Source organism: Ceratotherium simum, chromosome 23, assembly GCF_057802395.1.
Source record: "Ceratotherium simum simum isolate JZ-2026a chromosome 23, ASM5780239v1, whole genome shotgun sequence".
NCBI lineage: Eukaryota > Metazoa > Chordata > Mammalia > Perissodactyla > Rhinocerotidae > Ceratotherium > Ceratotherium simum.
This window is the reverse complement of record NC_141922.1, coordinates 12,048,833-12,071,222: the sequence shown is the minus strand read 5'-3', so window position 1 is coordinate 12,071,222 and position 22,390 is coordinate 12,048,833. Positions and strand designations below refer to the sequence as shown.

Sequence of the window (22,390 nt, the reverse complement as noted above, 5' to 3'; positions counted from 1 at the left end):
GTGGGTTTCAATTCCCCACATGTGACATGTATTAAAATAACCCATCTTGTTCTTAATACATATCCAAGTAGGCACGGCCATCAATTAGCAATGATAATGACAACTAACACTTGGAAATAGCCATCTCACTGTTCAACGTTGCTCTTTTTCTCCTTTGAGTCTCAAAATAATGCTGAGCATGGCAGGACAGGTAGGATTTACATCTGTTTTTAAATAATGAAAATTTTGGTATGAGAAATAGGAGAAAAATGAAAAATTTCCTGTGCCACAGATCAGCTGGCTAAAAGTAATGACCTGGATCATATGTGATATTCACCAACCCCTAATCAGTGATTTTTCCATGAAAGCATTTTGGAAAAATTTAAGTAGAGAAGGGAAGTAATATTTATTGAGCACATACTATGTGCTGGGCAATGTGGCAGATGCATGACATTTATCTTGTTTAGGCTTCATGACGACACCTGGAGTTCTGTACCATTTCACAGATGGCTTAAGGAGGTGAAGGTCACACAGCAAGTAGGAGGCAGGAGGGGAATTCACACCCATGTCTGTCTGACTCTGGGACTCCATGCTCTTTCTCTACAAAACTGCAGAAATTATGGCCAAGTTCAGAATGGTAGATCTCCGGACAAAATTGTGTTTTGGAAGAAGATTGCATAAAATGGTTTATTACCCTTCTGCAGCAGACACACCACAATGTGGTGAAGATGTTAATGTCCACCATCCATTTTTCTTGTAAAAAAAAAGGTGAATCTCTCAGCCTCTTTGGAAAACTGCAGGCCCAGAATAAATGATATGTATATATGTGTATCTACATATATAATATATATTATATATGCAAAATATAAAGAAATATATATGTATATGAAAGGTCTGTCTTATCCGTCGAGTTCTGTCAGTTTGCAGACACATTTTTCTGATGAATTTCTGTGAGCTGTCAGATGACAGTAATATCCAAGCAACTTCTTTTTACCAGAAACTGCTTTGAAAAGTTCATATTAAGGAAGCAGTTTGTTTTGGAAAAAAAAAATACTGAAAAAGGAAAATAAAGCAGGGTGAGGGTCTTCTTGCAAATTTTATTGAGTTAGTTTTATTATAATCTTTTTCCTCCCATCTTGATGGCTTTGATATAATAAAAGTCTTGGGAAAATTCAGAGAACTTATGAAACCATAGATATAGATCGTAGATAAAAATTCGGAGATATATGCATCAAGTAATCAAAGATGGTTCTATTGTCGGGGAGGGGCAGGATTACAGGGATGTATACTTTCTGTATTCTTTAGATCTTTGATGTTTGAATTTTACGTAATGAACAAATATTGCTTTAATGATCAGAAAAAAAATCAAAATATGAAAGAGACTCAGAAGAAAAACGTTAGCACCATTAATATCCCTTTAAAAAGTTATATTAGAAATCATGACAATTTTTGTATTATCTTACCTAATTGTAATTACACAAGTAACATATGAGTATATTGTCCTAGCAAAAATGGAACTATAGGTAATGTCCCTCGGACAGCCCTCCCCTGAGACACACAACACCATGGAAACCTGGTCTCTTTTCCCTCCCCAGAGGCTGCTATACATTCACATATACATTTATATGCCTATATATACGTACTATTTTTCGTGCTCTTTAGCCACAAATTTATCATACTATGTTTATGGATCCGAGACATTCTTTTTTCATGCAACAATGTCTTGAATCCTTTCTATGTCAGTATAGAAATAGCTCTCTCATTATTTTTAATCTGTTGATTAGCTTTCCATTGTGTTGGATTTGTTCCTTAAACAATAAGTTAGGTTGCTTATAGTTTTGTCAGCAATTTAGAAAAAAAATGTAATACAATGTAACGTAAGATGTAATGATGTCAATTGCATAAGAGTAAATACGTTGTTTTACAATTTTAAAGCCTTTATAACAGTATATTCTTCATTCCTAATTTGGATAGGGGAGGGATAGATAGGGACTTTATTTAAAAAGAAGATCAAAGACCGAAAGTTACCAAACTTTGCCAAGGGCTCTAGCAAGGGTCAAAAACGCTCTGCTCTGAGTAGCCTGAACCACGAGGGCACTGAGGAATTCCATTAAGAGGAACTTGAACAGAAGGCTTTGAAGTTTTCCTGCATTTTAATAATGCAGTGAATAACCAGGTGCAGAGTATGCCATTTACATGGGAAGTGAGAATGTTCTCTCCGATGTGCAACACAGTGAAAATCTAAAGCAAAGAATCATGGCAAGGCAGATAGAGATCATTATAAAGCCACAGAATTTTGATGCTAAAAGATGCTAAAAGGGGCAAGTCCAACCCCGTTTTACACAGAAGCAGTCTGTGACTCGATTAAGTGACTTGTCTAGGGTGGGGGACAAAAACATTGAAAGTAGGTTTCCTCATTCCCAGGTGAGGAGAATTGTTTTCACTGGCAGAGTTTCTCAAACTTCTCCACAGAGGTCCCCTAGAGTGGTAAATACTGATGCACCCAGGGTGGGGTTAGCAAGGGAGGGGGCTAGACTGGGAATTACTGAGCACTAACTGGTACTGAGTACTTAGTCTGAGCCAACTTCTGTGTCAGGAGACATTTCAGATGTATTGTTTACTTATCCTTCATTACAATTCGGATAGGAAACTGAGAATTAGAGAGTGGATTTACACGAGGTACAGTCAAGTCCAGCCCATACTTGATGTCCCATGAATCTAACCCTTCAAGCTGTCTGGCATGAGCAGCCACACATTTCTGATGTGTTGTCTTCGATCCCCTAAAATGCCTGTGGCATTACTAAGTGGTAAAGAGCGAGCGCCAGGCCTCAGTCGGCCTGAATCACAGATGCACCACCTAGCGCAGGTTCTGGACAGATCACTTTACTCCTCTGAGCTTCGGTTGCTCATTCTGTAAAATGGGAACAATAAAGACCACGCTTGGTAGGTTTGTTGTGAGAACAAAATTAGGTAACTGTAAGTCAGGGAAAACACCCAGCACAGTGCATATCATACACCAGGCAGTTTATGGATGTTTAATATTCTTATCAAAATTAATAATAATTTTACTCCATCATATATCTGTGCTTAATTTGATACTCCATTTTTTTTTTCTTTAAAGTTTTTCAATAAGACTTATACCCCAGAAGACGGACTATAGCTTCTTGCACTACTGGTGATCGATGGGCTGTGTATCCAGATCTCGCTCCCTCTCCCCCACTGTGTATATGATAACCAGGGTGAAAACCCCAGGGTACAGGACAAAGTCCACATTCCTTAAGATGTCACACCATGCCCTCCAAGACTTGTTTCTGCTTTCCTCCTCAAGCTCATTTCTCGCTGCAGTCTCTATACCCTTTACGCTCTAGCAGCCTTGAGCTTCTTACAGCTCCCCAAAGGAGCAGCACATCTTCACACTTCCCTGCTTTTGCACCACGGCTCAGCCTAGAAGGTGCTTCGTTGTCTGATGCTGGGATGGTGCCTGCTCTTCCTCAAGACCCAGCTTGCATATGGCCACTTCTCTGGATGCTGCCAGATCAGCACCACCACCCCAAGCACTGACTGCTCCTTCCTTCGTCCACCAGGACTTCTGTGCCTATTATTGCTGGCACCACATTGTCCTGCAATTATGATGGATTTGTCTTTCTCCATTACCAGACTCTGAGCTTCCCAAGGGCAGAGACTGGTTTTGTCTTGCCAGAGTCTTGCATGGTACCTGGCACATAGCATGTACTCAATACATGTTGGCTGAACAACGTGGATTAAATTTCACTTAGCAACCTTTTCCCTGGGTCAGTGGGGATTACTGTGACACCAGAACTTGACCCTGATCACATCTGTCAGTTCTCATTACAGGGCCATCTTTGTTCATCTTAGCATCTTTGAGTGGAAGCTTTCAAAATCATAATAGGAAGTAGAATAACCATGTGTAACTGGCACCAACCACCATTGATGCAACAAGAAAGAGAAATGGTATACATTCTTCCCCACCTCCAAATTCCCAGCCCTACAGCCAAATCCAACCGTTCCATTAGGAGGAGACCTCAGTTTCTACCTCCTCCTCTGCCCATGTCAGTCTCCTACTGAATAGTGGTCCAGTAGGTACAGGTAACAATGCAGGTTCCTTGGAAGGTCCGTGCCTGTCTTTCTAGCCTCATCTCCACCACTTCCTACCTTGCTCTTTCCCCTCCAGCAAGGCTAAATCTCTTCTGGTCTCTCCACACATACATACAAAGTAGAATCTTTATTTTTATCCCCCCCTCTGCATAAAATGACCTCCTCTGCCTTCATCACCTCACTAATTGGTGTATAATTTATATACAGTAAGATTTACCCTTTTGATAAATGTGTATAGTTATGCTCATATATAGAGCAGCCACATTACCTCCAAAATCACCCCACTTCGTGCTTCTGTGCCATCAATCCACTCCCTCCACCTCCAGCTTCTGGCAACCACTAATCTCTTTTCTGTCCCTATAATTTTGCCTTTTCTAGAATGTCTTATACATGGGATCATAAAGTATCTAGCCTTTTGCATCTGTCTTCTTTACCTTGGCACATTGCATTTGAGAATCACTGATGTTGTTGTATGTATTGGTGGTTTATTCCTTTTTATTGCTGAATAGTATTCTATTGTACTTGTCTTCTCATTTTTAAGACTCAGCCTAAGAGTCACTTTCTCCCAGAAGTCTTCTCTGGTCCAAGAGTTGTGTGCTGTCTTTGTATTCCCATAGCACCCAGACTTCCCTGCATCATAGCACATAGCACACTGTGCATTAATTACCTTTTTATGTATCCCTGACTAGACTTAACTCTAGGAATGCAGAGAGTGTGTTTTAGTCATTCTCATGCTCCCAAGACGTGGCAACATGCACAGCACTTAGTAGGTGGTCAGATGCAAGTATGAATGGATCTCCATTGGAGTGAGGCAGCCTTAAAATAGGGCATTTTGATACTCTCACAATGAACTCCCACTTGATACAGTCTCATTCAACTCTCATAACAGCCTGTGAAGTTGACACTAATATTCACACTTTTTAAGTAGGAAATTAAGTCGCGCCTATTTGAACCCAAAGTCCCCTCTAAGATACAGCATGACAATGATATTCCTCCATAATTTGAGTGGCTATAGGACTAGGAATCTGTGTTTTGATAGCAAATGTCCACCTCCTTTAACCTGTTCTCCTTTTTAGCTCTGATCAAGTCAGCTGAAAAATAAAGGTAGTGTCTTGTTGACTAAAAACAGAGCTCTTAAGTTAGGTCAAACAAAATGGTGGTGGGAAGGTCCAGTAGATTACTGATTCTTGAGACTAGGCTAATTCATTCCAGATGGCTGGGGTTGGCTGGGAAACTGCAGGCAGCCATCACTGCATGAACCAACACAGAAGCTACAGCTTGATGGCACCTGGCCACATGCAGGGGAAATAATGATGGGGGAGTGGAAAGCAGATAAAAGGACTTTGGTTTAATTGTCACTCAACCAACTGTCTCTGAATTGGGAAAATTAATCTGACAAATCTCCCATCCGAGACCTGTAAATGACAAACACTGGTCCCCAGAATGTGTGAGGGTCAGGGGTCCAGGCCCGGGGACAGGATGCAGAACAGTAATGACATTGGTGATGAAGGCTGCGTCCTTCTCTTCCCTAATTCCACATGCAGTCCCTCACTCGCTCGAAAGACTAGGAGGGAATTAAATTCAACTCACATGGGCCAGTCGATCAAATCTGGCAAAGAGCTCGTTGAGCATCCTGACCAGCTCCTGAGCGGATAAGGTCGTGGAGAGGTTGGTAAATCCTTTAACATCTGCAAAAAGAATACTAGACAACAGGAAAGGGACGGGGTGGGGAGAAAGCACATTAATATTTTAATCCCATCCCGGGAGACACATCAACACCATCCAAATAAATCAACTGTGGCCTGAGATTTTAACTCTCCCTGCCGTGGGAGTTATGAGGAATGATCTCAGTATTGAAAAAACATCTCAGCAGAGACAGTGCACCCAGGAGTTCAGGAAGGACAAGGGGACAGCAGAAAGCCCTTCCTCCTGTTCAGGGCTGTGGAGTGTGGGCAATGCAAACAATCCCAAGGGAGTCTGTCACTAGGAACAGATCAATTTGTTGTGGAAAGCAAAATGAAGCATTACAAATTATCTCCATATTTTCACAATGAAAAGCAACACAAATGCCGTGAACAGAGAGAAAAATAGACACGGGAAAAAAGAACACAAAACTTCATCATCTCCAGCTCAATGGCATGTACTCTACCCAAAATTGCAGGTAAATAGAGTTAGGCATTTAAAAAAAATTATGATAATAGGTAGCAAAGCTGGGAAACCTCAGGCAGAATAATTAATTACCTAAAACTCTCACATTTACCAAAGATTTCAGTTAGGTGAGGTCTTAGTCTATGCATATGGCTTGGCATAAGGGAAGGGGCAGTCTCTGAAAGCCTTCCAAAAGCCAGGCACTGTATGAGCACTGTCTTCCATCTTTCATTAACTGTTAATCCATCCAGTTAGCCCGTGGGGAAGGCATCGTTGTCTCCATTGTGAAGATGAGCAAACTGGGGCTCAGAGAGGCAAGGAGACTTGCCCAACATTCCACTGGTAGCATGTAGTAGAGTTGGGATTGTCCACCTGGCTCAACTGCGCTGTGGGGCACTGCTCCACCCTACCTTACCACACCATCTCAGGGACCTATGCAAGAGCAGGGGCACCTGTGAAAGGAAGGATGCAACCCCATAAAGGCTACCATATCTTCTTGATTCTCGTGTTTTATCATCTCTGAAACTAGAGCATCTTAACAGTGTGTCAAACTTTTTGGTTATTTTTCTTAGTGTTGCATAAAATAAAGGTGAGTCTTACAATCAGTGTAACCTAGTTTTAACTAAACAGATTAATTGGCGAAAAGACATCGTGGAATGTGTGTTGACGTACGTTGGTCACCCCTGGTATTCAGTGGTTCTTAAATTTGTCTCCATTATAAACCCTTTTAAGAATTGATATAGACTATGAATTCTTTCTCTCAAAAAACGCACGAGTATTCAAACTTTTGCACCTCATTTCAAGGAATTTCTACCTTCCCCAAAGCCTATTCATGGACTCGTTAGGAATACTTAGGCCTCAGTTTAAAAATTATTGCTTTAATTAATTAGTTAATGTCTTAGTTCTTTCAGGAAATACTTATGTATCTACTATGTTCCTAACTATGCACGGTGCTGGGAAGTTGGACTGAATGATAAAGAAGACCCACTGCCTGCCCTCGAGATGCTCATCATCTGGGGAATGGAATTGGGCAGACAAGGAGAAAGACAGAAACAACACAGGAGGTGACTTCCAACACAGGAAGGATAGACTAGGGGATGATTAGTCATATGAGGATCAAGAGTTTCCTAGCGAAGCAAAGTCTCAGCTGAGTCTTGAAGGACTCACAGATAAAGCAAGCAGACTGATGGGTGTTCTGAGCAGAGAAATCAGTACACACTAGGGTCTAGTGGAAGAGTGAGCAAAGGTACCAAGGTTCTATAAGAATTCAAGGGCAGCTAGTCAGAGGGTAGCATTGAGCAAGGGAGTTGGGAAGAGAAGAGGAGAGAGAAAGAGAGAGATGAGGTCAGAGATGTGGGCAGGGGAACAATAAATTAGGGATTGGTAAGCCAGGTTGATGAATATAGACTTTGTCCTGAAAGTGATGGAAATCTAGTGAAGAGTTTTAAGCATAGGCATGATGCCTTCAGATTTTTAATGTATAAAGCTTCCTCTGGTAGAGTCACTACTACATGCATAGGATTTGAGTCTAGACAGATCAGGGTTCAAATCCCAGCTCACCACTTACGAATACTATGACCTTGGGCAACTTCCTGAACTTCTCTAAGCCTTTGTAGTGTAAACTGGAGATAATTGTAGTACCCGCCTCATTGGTGGGTAATGAGTCCTTAGCAAAGTGCCTGGTGTAGTAATAAGAGCTCCATAAGTGTGTTAACTCTTGCCATCATTAGTTTACAAAAATGCTCTATAATTGAATAGTTGCAGTTGAGAGAGAGAGAGAGTGAGGGAGAGAGGGAGAAAGAGACAGGGAGAGAGAAGAGAGGAGAGAAGTAACAGAGACGGAAATCATATGGTATTTGACCTTCTCCCTCTGACTTATTTCACTTTGCATTATACCCTCAATGTCCATCCATGTTGTCACAAATGCCTGGATTTCATCGTTGCTTATGGCTGAGTAGTATTCCATTGTGTATCAGATGTATGGTTTGCAAATATCTTCTCCCAATTGTTAGGTTGTCTTTTCGTTTTGTTGATGGTTTCCTTTTCTGTGCAGAAGCTTTTTAGTTTGATGTAGTCCCATTTGTTTATTTTTTCTATTGTTTCTCTTGCCCGGTCAGATGTGGTGTATGATTTCCTTCATTAAGTAGTAGATAATAACAACAATAAACAAACACATAGGGACAGAGATTGGATTGGTGGTTACCAGAGGGGAAGGGGGGAGGGAGGAGGGTGAAAGGGATAATTCGGTACATGTGTGTGGTGATGGGTTGTAATTAGTATTTTGGTGGTGAACATGATGTAGTCCATGCAGAAATAGAAGTACAATGATGTACACCTGAAATTTTTACAATGTTATAAACCAATGTTACTGCAATAAACAAAAAATTAAAAAAAAAAAAAAAAGAAGTAACAGAGACGGAAGAGAATATGACCATTAACTGGATTATTTGTTACTTGCAGCTAAAAGCATTCCTAACAGTTGACACAAGCCAGAAACAACAGTAGCAGCAATGCTTACAGAGTATTTACTGTGGACTTGATACTGTTCTAAGAGTTCTACATGTATCAACTATTTATTCCTCATAACAATCTATGAGGTAGGACATATTATGGGCCTGAGTAACTTGCCCACAGTCATGAAAAGCTAGGATTTGAACCAGGCAGCCAGGCCCTAGAATCTATACTCATTATTACTACAGTATGCTACCTTTGAAATAAGGAAAGTCATCACCATGGCAGGTGGGGAGTGGAAGGGCCCATAGATCTTCTAGTCCAACCCACTCACTTTATAGATCCATTCACCCAAAACTATTAGTATCTACCTGTCTATGTCAAGAATGGTTCAGGGCCGGCCCCGTGGCTTAGTGGTTAACTGCGCGCGCTCCGCTACTGGCGGCCAGGGTTCGGATCCCGGGCACGCACCGACGCACTGCTTCTCCGGCCATGCTGAGGCCACGTCCCACATACAGCAACTAGAAGGATGTGCAACTATGACATACAACTATCCACTGGGGCTTTGGGGAAAAAAAAGGAGGAGGATTGGAAATAGATGTTAGCTCATAGCTGGTCTTCCTCAGCAAAAAGAGGAAGATTAGCTCAGGGCTGATCTTCCTCACCAAAAAAAAAAAAAAAAAAAGAAAGGTTCATTCATTTATTTAGTCATTCAATAGCTAATGAATTGAACACCTACTATGTGCCAGCCACTGAAGATACAGTGGTGAGCAGAAAGTATGTCACAGCCCTCAAGGAGCATGCAGTCTACTGAAAGAGGAAATGGATTCCGTAAGAGCAAAGGTCATAAAAGTTCCAGATGTGTTCAGTGCTCCAATATCACCACATTTCTGTGGTCTTCTGACCACGTGGGACTTCATGCATCTGTGTGTGTACATGATGTACGTGCTCCCTGGCATAGCTTTCTTTCGTGTTGCTACCTACTACAATCCTACTTGTCCTTAGAGACCCCACCCATATGTTGAGACTCTCCTTTTGTGGGGACTTCCCCAAGCACAGCCTACTCTAGCCTCCTGCCCAGCCTCTGCTCCCCTTATTGCTTGATAACACAACCACATGAGACTAAGTGTGCTCCATCTACTAGCTAAAGAACAGGAAGAAAGTCACCTCTGTGTCCCAATGCCCAACACAAGGTGGGCCTCATGACATATTCCCTGAGCTGAATCAATAGAAATCTTCAGAATTAAGTCCTCCTTCTTTAATCAAAGGAAATCTTCCTAAATCAGAATCTGATTTAACAAGAGCCCTAAGTGATTCTTGTGCACATTCAGGATGGAGATGCACTGGTTCAAGTCATAGTGATACAGTCAGAGTTTGTGGAGTAAAAGACCAGAAGCGGAAACCAGGGCCCTGGTTCTCACTCTGTTGCTCATTCTGCTACCCCTAGATGCAGGGCTCAAGGTCAGGTCTTTTGATTCTAGGTATAAACTTGTAACCTTCCAAGATAGTCATCTTGGAATGTTCACCTTGGAACATACTGAATAGGCCATATTAATTTCCAATTCTAATTTGGTTACATAAGTTGTTTATTTGGCTAAAAATAAGTGATGTTACCTAATAGCCACTCTGCAAACAGAGTCCTCAAGAAGGCTTTAGCAGAGTTCACCAGAATCATAGAACATGGCCCTGTGTAGACTCTTCTTCCTAACTGTGTGTTCTTGGGAAAGTTATTCAACCTCTCTGAGCTTCCATTTTCTTGATAATAAAGAAGAGATCATTAAAGCTACTTGCAGGGTTACATAAGCAGATAATTTATAAATCACAGCACAGTCCCCAATAAATGGAGGGTAGTAACTCCTTGTGGGCACTTTTTGGAATCAGAGAATGTTTAATAGATTGCCACATGGACAAGCCTCAAAAGCCAAGGAGTTGTCTAGGCTCATTCAATTGCATCTCGCTTGTATGTGAAACTCTAGTCTGCAGGGCGAATGTGGTGATTGCACATGTTGACACGGCCCGCTGGAAATAAATGGCCAGTCAAGAAAGTGGGTAGACTGAGCAGTGCCAGCAAATGTGCAAATGCACATGGCATGGAGTTGGGGCAAGAGGAAAGATGGAAGGGAGCTCTAGTAGAGAAGCTGACTGCCCACCAAATCCAAGCCTTCCTGTCGCTAGCAAAGTCCATTGAGCCAGGGACTCTGTGCCCCTCTTGTATCTAGGTGGGAGGATGTGATCAATGATACATGTCATTTCTGGGCTGAGGTGGTAAAGAAGTGGGTGTGCTTTTAATACCCTTTCCCCTCCTTGAGGCCCAAGGAATGGTACAGCTATAAAATGCAACGGCATTTGTTCCTGAATCATCCTCTGACCAGGAATATTAGCAGTGGGTAGTTGTTTGAATAAATTATATTGAGTCTAAATCATTCAAATTGGGAGGTTATTTGGGGCCAGCCCAGTGGCGCAGTGTTAAGTGCACGCGCTCTGCTTCGGCGCCCCGAGGTTCCCAGGTTCGGATCCCTGGTGCGCACCGATGCACCACTTGTCAAGCCATGCTGTGGTGGCATCCCATATAAAGTAGAGGAAGATGGGCACGGATGTTAGCCCAGGGCAGATCTTCCTCAGCAAAAAGAGGAGGATTGGCAATGGATGTTAGGTCAGGGCTGCTCTTCCTCACACACACACACACAAAAATTGGGAGGTTATTTGTTAGAGCAGACAGCATTACCCTAACTAACACAGGCAGTATCTTAAATCTATGGGAAAAAAACAGGAAAGAGAAATAGAATTGGGCAGATGCGACTGGAAGCCCTACTGGCTTCCTGTAAAAAGGGGCCAGGTGGAACTCCGGAGTGAATCTGGTGAATCTCAGACGTTTATAGCTGAAATCAACTCGCAAGTCCAAATGTTTTGTCCATTTCAAACAGCTCAGTTTTTGAATTACGAAACTGAGACCCAGAAAGATGAAATGACGCAGCCAAGTCTCGCAGGGGGTATGGCTCATAGAAAGTGTTCTGGGATGAGAACTCGCATCGGCTGGCTTCCGGTCTGCCTGGAAACACCAACGCCGCCGAGCATGGAGCCTCTTACCGCACCCTATACTGTCAGGAGGCCATGAACTGTTAGGAAATGTAATTAAGAGTTAGACATTTAGAGCACACTGTTTTCAGGGAAGGGTCACAAAACAACAAAAAGCAACAGAGAAGAAAGAATGAACCAGGTGGGTTGCCATGAAGAGAGTGACAGGATTGGAAATGATTTCAAAAATGCTCCCTACACAGCAGTGGGTGTGCTCCGGGGGCTAGAGGAGGGGGCGTAGCAGCCGGTCTGGCTTTGCTCTTAGACATGGGCTAAGGATCATCCTCCTCTGCTTTTTTCATCTCTGGTCTTATTTTAGCACCCAGTAGCCTTGCAATGGGCTGCAGAGGCCCGCCGCCCCTCGTTGAGTTCATTGTCCCAATACCAGCAGGGACTGTGGGCATCTCGCCTCCGCTGCCTCCGTGAACAGCTGGGAAGAGGCCCAGCGCAGCACTGTCTCTGTAGATTCTTCTCCCATTAGAAACGGCTCCTTCACTCCAAGCTGAGGATGCTGAGAAATGCAGGGCAGTGAACGTAATTTTAATTTAGTGTGGTGTGAACATCTGGAAAAGGGTCTGGATCATAAAAACTCAATTTGATGATTTAAAATAAATCGGTGGGGTGGAGGGGGGCAGAATGACTTTAGTTGTTCTCGACTAAGGGAAGCACTGAAAACTGATTAGTGCAGAAAGAGAGCCAAATCTGTTGTTTATTGAAATTAAGGCTTCCAAGTATGTTAGTGGGGCTGTGCAGGCTTGTTTACTTTTTCCCTTTTTTTCTTTATTAAAGATAGTTTTTTCCCCTCTGTTTCTTCGTGGTATCAGGCACTTTTGTAATATATCATATATATATATATATATATATATATATATATATATATATATATATAAAATATGTGTATTTATATTTTTCCTATTTTTATAATATATCATATATAATACAATTGTTTATATTTTTCTATTTTTATAATATACAATATATATGCACACACACAATATACATATCTCGCTGCTCTGCCTTCACTTGTGCCTGATTCCTCTGCCCAGGATTCCTGTCTTTGTCTTTTTCACTTGGCTGACACAATTTCAAATAAGGCAAATAACAATCATATTTGATTCTTAGGAAGGTTTCTCTACCCACTCCCAACCCCCACCCTAGGTTTTCTTCTTTTTATGATCTCTTAGCCCCCTTTGCTTACTTTAATAATAGAATGCCACACTGTATTATAATTATAAGTACTGTCCTCAACTTGTTGTTCTAGAATTGGTATTGATGAGACCAGTTCCTGGATCTGGGGTGTATCTTTCATGGGGGTTGCTGTCTGACAAAGTGCTGCTTTGCAAACTCAAGCATCTAAATGAGTGTAGCTCAATTCTTGGGTGAGACCCTGAGAATGATGTATACTAATACACCTGCTAAAAAGTTGTGTCAGAATCACACTCTCTGCTGGACTTGCTTTCAAATGAGTGTCCTGGCATGCCAGGCACAGAACACCCAGAGACACTGGTAAGAGGGAAAAGTTATTCTTCTCTCCTGTCAAAGTTAGGAAGAAAGGAGCTAAGAGGGTACATTGGTCTTTTTAGAGCTGTTCAATGTACGGACTTTTCCCCTATGTCTGGGAAAGTTCCACTCTATGATGTTTGGTGGGAGGGAGATACAATTCTACTGTACAAGCTGAAAATGTCACACATTTGCTTTACAGTCACTTCTGGAGAGTGACTAGGCTCAGCAAGTCAGATACATCTGCCCCAGGCTTTAACTTACGGTGCCAAGAGGCAGGGGAGCAGAGAGTGGGGGGAAGACAAAGGCAGCCACGTCCAGATCCTGGGGGCTGCAGGAGGAACTGCAGAGGTGGCAGCTGTGTCAGGGACGTGCTTGTTACCACAAGCAATGGATTCTTCAGAAACAGTGGAAGCAGCGTTCTCACTGGCGTAGTGCTCTGCTGTGATTTCGGGTATGCTTCTAGCTTCATTCCAGCCCCTTTCCTAGGTCTGCCTCTCCATCCTTCTCCAATTGCTCTGTGAGCCACCATGTAGCCTTTCAATACATTTCTTTAAAATCAGCCAGGGGTTGGGTTCTTTTTGGCTTGTAATTAAGAAACATGTCTGGAACAACCTACAATGTGCCTAATGCTCTGCTATATACTTACCCCTGTCCTATGCTTTATATATATCTTCACTCATTGCAAGGTGGCCATTAAAATGCCCATTTTGCAGAAAAAGACCTTGAGATTTAGGTATGTAAATTGCCCAAGGTTACACTCAAGGAAGAGGCACAATTGGGATTCTAAAGCTGGTCTGCCTCACCAAGGAGCCCACCCTCTGATTTTCAGGACACACCATATTGTCCAGTGCAATGCTGGGCACAGAGAGGGCACTGATGGGTGGATGGATGGATGGATGGATGGATGGATGAATGGATGGATGAGTGGATGGATGGGTGGATAGATGGGTGGTTGGATGGATGGATGGCCAAAAATATGTTTGCAAAAGGAAAAGAAACTGTAGTCCTTTTTTGTATTGCTTTAAAGACACTTACAAAGAATATAAGGAGGAGACATACGTGATCAACGCTGAGGCCTCCAGATCACATTTTGGAATTATTTTCCCACTCATAGCCTAAAAGGCTTTTGCCTTTTCCACTCAAAATGTAAAGGCAGGCAAGCCTACTGCAGGGGAGCCAGGCAGTAAGTCAACTAGCAAATATATTTTCATTTCTCTGACATTATTCTTGAGCCTCAACTTGGAAATGCAGAACTCTCTGATGAATAATCACTAGTTAATGAATTAATCAACCAAATGAGGAAAGGCGCTGACATTCAGGCAGACAGAAGTCACAGCAGTGAGATGAGAGCAGCTGGGCGCACATGGATCACGTGGAGAACTGGAGCAGGGGAGCTGTGGTTTTCACCTGACATTCTCATAGCGATGGATGTAGATCCGATGGAACTGGTGCTGCAGGTGCTCGTCTTCCACATTGGTCATGTCATTGATCATTTCCAGGACGACAAACCGGGGGAGCACAGATAGCACGAGCCGCTCCTGGAACAAAGCAATGAAGAGTGACAGTCTGGTTAGGCTGACCACTGAGTCTCAGATGGGTGAGTGGACAGTGTAGAAGTCATGCGGTCATGGCTGAACTTCTTGAGGAATTGCTTATTTCATACCATTCCATGAAAAAGACAAATGTCTACTGAGTACTTGTTATTGGCCAGACACTGTGCTGGGTGTTGTTGGGTGTACAGTGGTGAACCAAATAGATGTGGGTCCTCCTATTGTGGAGCTTACTTTCTAATAGGGGATACAGACACAAAATATCACAATTTACAAAATGCAACAAGCGCCATGCAAGAGCAGGTCATGATCAGAGAGTATGATGGTTGATGGCCTGATTCTAATCAGGGATTAGGAATGACCTTTCTGAGGAACTATTTTTAAGCTGGTACCTGAAAGTCTGGAATGAACCAGCCCTGTGTAGTGCAAGAAGAGAGCTCCAGGAAGAGGAAACAGCAAGTGCAAATGTCCTGAGGCAAAAAAAGAGCAATGGTGAGGCTTGCGGGGGGAGATATGGGCTGTGGTGACAAGCCATGAGGTTGGAGGTATAGATAGATGTTGCAGGTCTGCATGAGATGTTGGCAGTTAATTCTAACTTCAACTGAAAGCCACTAGGTGGTACTAAACAAAGAGGCAAGCGACACAAACCGATTTACATTTTAAAGACCACCATGGCAGTGGTTTGGAGAATGACTTGTGGAGAGGAGGATAAAAATAGAGGCAAAGAGACTAGTTGGAGAAGCTCCTGCAGTCCAGGTGAGACGTGATGGTGGGATAAGATCCATAGGATTGGCAACCAACTGAGATGGTAGGAGAGAAAGAGGGTATGACCATGGTGATGGCTAGGTTTTGAGTTTGGTTGATGGGGAGAGAGTGCTACATTTACTGAAGCAGGGAATATACGAGAGAAACCAAGCTTAGGAGGCATGAACTCTTTATCAAGATGAGAGGAAATGAGACACACGCAGCCTGAAAGGAGGGACTTAACACTTGACAGAATAATATTCTTCCATTGTAATCAACATGGTAGATAAAAACAAAATAACTGGTTAACTAGCAAATGAACTTAAAAAACCTTGTGTTGTGGAAACTAGGCAAGAATCTGGCTTCTTTGCTATATCATTTGCTATACTGTGGAACCGAGTTTAAGATGGGTGCATTCTAACCATCATAGTTTCTCATATCTTCATAGTTATTTATGGATCTTAAGCATTTTTACCTTTTATTCTTTCCTTTGTTCCTCGCAAAACCCTGAAAATACGCCGGCAAAATAATTATCTTTATTTAATGAACAGACTGAGTCTAGGAGGGATTAAATTACTTGCATGACCTGAATGGTTACCAAGTGGCCGGGATGCAATCCGTCACCACCTCATTCCTTGATGGGATTCTTGGTGAGATGGGAAAAGCCCTGGGTTTTGAGTGAGACAGGAGTTGGGATCCCATCTCCATCACTTAATAGCAATGTAGCATTAGGAGAGCTACGGCAGCTCTCTGTGCCTTAGGTCTCTAATTTGGCAAAGAGCAATAATATCATGTACTTCACAGGGTTGCTGTGGGAATTCAATAAAATAAAATATGTGAAGCATTGATTATCTCCCCCTCCTCTCTCATCTACTCAACCCTGTTCTCGTGCAAAGGACTTGATCAACGAAGTGCCCACTGAGCTTTGTATGATGAGGCTTTCTCCTCTCTGGAAAGCTGTCTCCTTGTGGGACTGAGAGTCACGCTTCTTGCAAACGCTCCTGCATCGTGTCCACTTCGTGTTCATTAGTGCTATTTGTCAGCTTCCCAGGTACCTGTGGCCCTGGTCACACAATCACTGCTGGATGGGAGTAGGTGCCAATCACGGCTTCGAGGGGCACACCATGCCTGAAAATAGTAGGTGCTAAATGAATATTTCCTAAACAAACGCCTGAACACGGAGAAGGCAGAGAATGTGTCCAGCCCATGACTGTATCCCCTGTGGTGGCCAGCACAGTCCCTGGGATAGGATAATTATTTGTTAAATAGACTCTAAGCAGCAATGCACATTCAATCTTCAAGTATGACATCAAGGCTTTTATGGGAGACTTTTAAAATACAATTTTAGTAGCAAAATTCTCCAGCACCCAGGCTTGCCAGCCTCCAGCCAGTCATGTTCCTGGCAACTACCCCAGCTCCTCCCTTTGTAAAGCATTTTGTGCGAGACGATGGGAGTTTGCCTGGAGTCTGCTTATAAAAGCCCATTTTCAACACTTTTCTTTCCCTCAGATTTGTTCAGTGCTTAAGAAACATCATTCAAATCCCCTGAAAACACAATCTGAAAGAAAATGGGAAAGTTTGCCCCTTAATCCAATTCCCAGTTCCTGCGGAGGCACAATATATGATTCTCTGGCTTTGGAGGTCAGAAGTACAAGAATCTCTCCCGGATCCAGACTGTGGCCCAGCGTGGCCTTTGTGCTCACATTCTGCACATCTTTTTCTCCCTGGCATTTTTCCATTTGTGTGAAAAGGGACCCCGGGTTGATTCAAAGTGCATTGGTGGCTCCTGCCCAGATTTCCCTCTCATCTCACATAATGTGGTGCTCTATTCATGTCATCAAAATGGCTTCACGGGCATCAGTGGCTACAGTACACCCTGAGGGGAAGGCAAGGTGAAAACAGTGAGGGATTCGGCATCTTTATTTTATGCAAATGTTTGTCGTGGGGAAGAGAAAGGGAACAGGGCAGCCCTCTGATGCAGCTGGCAGCCCTTCTGCGCTTACACGCAGCCCAGCCGTGCTTCTGAATGGCTTCAGGAAGGACTCGTCACTCTCAGGCTCCCGCAAACCGAGAGAGCTCTCATTACCCTCTCTCTACTGCAGACAAAGCAGCGTTAACTGCAGTGAAGGTCCAGGCAGTGAGACTTATACTGGGGTTATAGATAATATCTTATTTTTAGTGATCACTCACTATGTAGCACGCCAAACGTTTTGCATCCAGTATCTAACTGAAACCTCACATTAATCATAGGAGGTAGTAAGTTACTATTCTCATCCCATTTATGTATGAGGATACTGAGATTCAAAGAGTTTAGGTGAAATCGGGCAGCCCAAAGTCATGTACTTGGTAAGTGTATGGTCAAGACTCAAGCCCATGTTCTGTTTTTCTCTGGAAATTGGATCATAATTCATCTATTTATTCATTTATTTACCACATCAAGGAGTAGGTGCTATGTGACAGGTGCAGGGCTGGGCACACAGAATCAGCAAAAAACAAAAGCAGACCTGTACCTGCCTTTGTAGAGTGAATGTACTAGAGGAAATAAATGGACCATGGTGGAGATTAGGGGAACCCATGGTTGCTTTAGCTGGATGGTCAAGGAAGGACTCCTGAAGGTGACTTAAGCTGAGATCTGAAGGGCAGAAGGAACCAGTCCTGTGGAAAGCTAGAGAAGATGCTGCAGGCCCAGGGGAATAACAAGGACCGAAGTAGGGTATACACCCTCTCACATTAAATTCATTCATTCAGTCATTCACTCAACAACTTTTTACTGAGATTCTACTATAGACAAGTATGTTGGACACTATGAATAAAGGGGTGAACAAAGCAGATGTGGTCCTAGATTTCATGGGAGCTTACGGGCTTAGTCTCAGAGATGACAGGCACAAAAAGTGATAGTCACGGTATCAGAGAGGTCCAGCAGAGGTGGTTGGCAGGAGCTTGACAGGCACTAGTAAGTCAGGAGAAGACTCTCACTAGAAATGTGGGTAGGCAACCCAGTGACTTAGGGCGGGCTGATCTATGAGCAGCAGATGAGGTCCTGGGAGCCTTGCCAGAGCTGGCAAGAAAAAGGAGAGGCTGGGCTTCCACGTTGTTTATCATCAAGACTCAAAGCAAGACAGAGACCAAGTGGTCAGAATTTGGATCCGTAAAAGAAACTAAACATTGGGTGTTCAGTTTCAGGAATAAGGCGTAAGCTCATCACTAGTCTTAACCACATTTTAAACCATGCAGTAACTCAGATGAGTCATGCGTTCCTTCGATCATGCTAGATCTGTCCCTGAGATGTCTTCTCTAACTGGTCTGCTGAAGTGATACCACCTCCGTGAAGCTCCCCCTGAATCCTCCCATGCCATGTAGACCTTCCTCCTTCTGCCCCCACTGGAATCTGCACCAACTTCTGAACAAGCACCTGTACCACTTTAGTACAGTAGAAGCTCCTCTGGCTGACCTCCACTTAACCAACTCTCTGGACTACCTGACTCACTGGATTAACCCACTCTTTCCACTCCCTCCCTCACACCCATTAGCTGAGCAGGCCACTGCAGGGCTGAAGGTGCCCAGCTGGTAGGGAGCCTTCTAAATGCCCACCGCTTCTACTCCATCTGCAGCCCCATGCTGACCAAGAGCCACAGAGCTTTTTCCTAAATCCAGTTATGTCAGCCTTATCTGTTAGTGCACTCGCTCAATTTAATTAGATATTAAATAAAAAGTTTAAATAAGTAGGAATGAGAGATGATCTTTGTATGAAAATGGAATTGAATACTTTGGAAAGACTTGGTAATACTGAGGAACGAAAACATTGCTACCAAATTAGATGTTGCCAAGGGAGCTGTAAAAATTTGTGGGAAAAATAGTAAAAATCCAGAAGCCATCCCGATAATTTTGTGCATACTTTTAAATTCTTGCTCCATTTTAAGGAACTAGAAGTCTTGGCTGATGCACTATTGGCTATGATTTTTGTAAGAAACAAAAGACCTACAATAAAAAAAATGCCTTGGCCATAATTTAAAAGACCAGATAATGAATTTATCATTTTCTGTTTCAGTTACAAATAAAATGTTTCAGTATGATTTAAAAAACCCCATTTTAACCTACTTTTTCAATTCATCAGGCAACCATGAATCCTGATTGCTTCAGCTAAAGGGATTTTGCAATTCTTGTTTGGGGGTCTGTCCCTCCCTAAACTGTGAAGTATTTGAGAGCCAAGATGATGTTTTCTCCACCTCTGGAACCCAACATAGGTTTAGTAAGGAAGGGGTGGCCGTATTATCTGGATTCCTTTGGTGACCAAGAGACAGATACCCAACTTGACATAGCTTAAGCACAATCAGGCTTTGTCGTAAGTATACTGGGTGTCTCATGGACTCTAAGGGCAAAATTGAGGTTAGACTTCGGAAACAAAAGGACCCAGTGACCCATAATGACTCTTTCCCCTAAACTTGGGTTTCTGCTTCTCCTGCAGGTTAGCTTCATCCTGTCTCTCATTTTTCAGGCACTGGGAGCTCTGGGTCCTTATGCCTTATAGCCTTGGCCATTTTGAGAAGATTCTTGCTCAGTTCAAGATTCAACATGTCTGAACAAGGACTCTGCTTGGGTCAAACATCCAGTCCTGCCTAACACTCATGGTCAGGAGTGTAGAGTCATGATAAAGAGCATGGCCATTACTGGGGTGACTATTAAGAGGGGAGGAAGGAAGTTCCAGAAAAATGACGGACGTGGTGGCAAGAAATGAATGTGCGCAATGCAGTAGCCAATGCATGTTTGCGGAAAGAACAGACGAATAAAAGATAAATATCTGTTCCTGAACTAGAATCGAGTTCTGACAGGAGGGATGGAGAGCAGGGAACCTGAAGTGAAGGTAAATGAGTGGGAAGGCAGTGTGGTGTGGCAGTCATGCGCATGGCCCTGGAGATAGGCTCTGGGTTTGAACCCTAACTCTGCCCCTTCCTCACTCTGTGACTTAACCTCTCTGTACCACAGTTTCCCCGTCTGTAAATTGGAGATGATAATAACAGCACCTACTTCATAAGGTTGGTGTGGGGTTAAATGAGTTCATATTTGTGAAAGAATTAGATAGTGTCTGGCATACCGTAACCACAGCCCAAGCGCGTGTTAAATTCACTGGCAAGCATGCCCTAATTTAAGCCTTGTTTTAGGACTCTAATTGTAGATTGGTGCTGAAGCTTAAAGCGTTTAGTGGAGGGACTTCACACGGGAATATGGAGAAAATGAACAGACAGAACATGTGAAAAAACAGCTGTACTAAACCGTGAAAAGCCTCTAGTCATGCTTTGAATAATTAAAAAATTAAAAAAAAAACTTTGTTATCTGAATCTTGACTCTGGCATTTGAGTTCATATCTTAAAGGTCTTTTATGGAGTTTTCACCCAGAACTGTTGCTGTTTCTGAAAGTTAAGTGTGAGCACAGCCGTGTGGAAGCTGTTTAATTGGCTCCTAAAGGCCTATTCTGCACGTGCACTTCAGGCTGATTCAGCAGGGGGTTGAACGTCTGGATAACATCAGGTCTACTTGGCAGTGGTCTAAGACCCCAGGAACTTTGGTTCTGCTCAGAAATGCAAAGACTAAAGGGTTTTGGAGTCAGGGAAGCTTGATTTGAATCCTGGCTAAACTCAACAAATGACTTGTACTGGGACTGTGATCACTTACATGACAGAGCCCTTTGAGACTGAGTTTCTTCATCTACAAAATGGGAATAGTCATACCTGCCTCCTAGGATTGTTGTTTACACTAAAAGACAAAGCCCCTTTTATAGATCTGGTACACAGTAGGTGCTTGTAAATAGCAGTTGTCATCACATGTGTTTTAATTCATTCCAGTGGCCAACTCATAGGCATGGCCTACATTACTCTGCAGTCTATAGTCCACGATAACGGAGTCCAATTTAAAGGATGAGTCACAAAATTCAGGTTTCAGGGGCTTTTTTCTTCTTTTTATCTTTTCAAGGAGTCAAGATTTTCTCATATCCCTTCATTTAGTAGCTCCCAGATACATAAAATTGGAAACCTTGAGACAAAGCTCTTTCCTCATTCTTTCATTTGCTCAACCCTTGCTGAATGCCTGCTGTGCGCCAGGAGAGCCCGGTGCACAAGGCCAACCAAGGCCACACCTTCACAGACCTCGGCTCAGATCCTGTGACTTAGCTGTGTGACCTTAGCCAGGTTACTTAACCTCTCCAAGCCTCATTCTCCTCATCTGCAAAATGAGAACAATAGCTCCCTTATGGGATTATTGTCAGGCCTCAGTGAGATATGTTTTTTTAACATGCTTAGAAGCAGTGCCATACCATGGGAGTGGGGGGCAGGGGAAGAAGTGGGGAGTGGTCTGTACCAGGTACAGGCAATAAGGGATCTCTCGTCTGTAGAGAATTTAAAATAATAAAAGGACTAAAAGTTGTTCTGCTTTTTATCACCATTCACCGGCACTTTGAACAATGTTGGTGATAAAATATACCTCTCCATTCTCCACTCTCTGTAGAGAACCTGGCATATAGCACACCCCTCCCCCCAAATATTAGCTCTTCAAATGTTGAATGGTCCATGATATGGCAACACACGCCTCTGCCATCAGTCTTACCCCAGCCAAGGCTCACCATACTCATGGTAACCTCTAGTCAAGGGCCCAGTCTGACGTATCAACAACTCTAACATTATGAAATAAAAAGGAAGGCACTTCTTTTTGGTAATAAAATGATAAACCAAAGGCAATATGACACTTGGCCAAGATGCTGAGCTCTGCTGAAAGTAATTTAGTCAAATGTGAGGGATAAAGAACATTTATTGAGCCCAGAAGACATTAGGCAC

General features: G+C 42.9%; 1 protein-coding gene across 1 annotated transcript in view; it reads right to left on the bottom strand.

Annotated features, from left to right (window-relative positions):
- ADCY8 (adenylate cyclase 8) overlaps positions 1-22,390 on the bottom strand; it is a 226,922-nt gene that overhangs the window by 130,632 nt on the left and 73,900 nt on the right. The window contains exons 3-4 of the mRNA XM_004431063.2: positions 14,680-14,810; positions 5,686-5,797 (exon numbers count right to left, since the gene is read on the bottom strand). Coding sequence (XP_004431120.1) covers positions 5,686-5,797; positions 14,680-14,810 — 243 coding nt within the window. The remainder of the gene's footprint in view (positions 1-5,685; positions 5,798-14,679; positions 14,811-22,390) is intronic.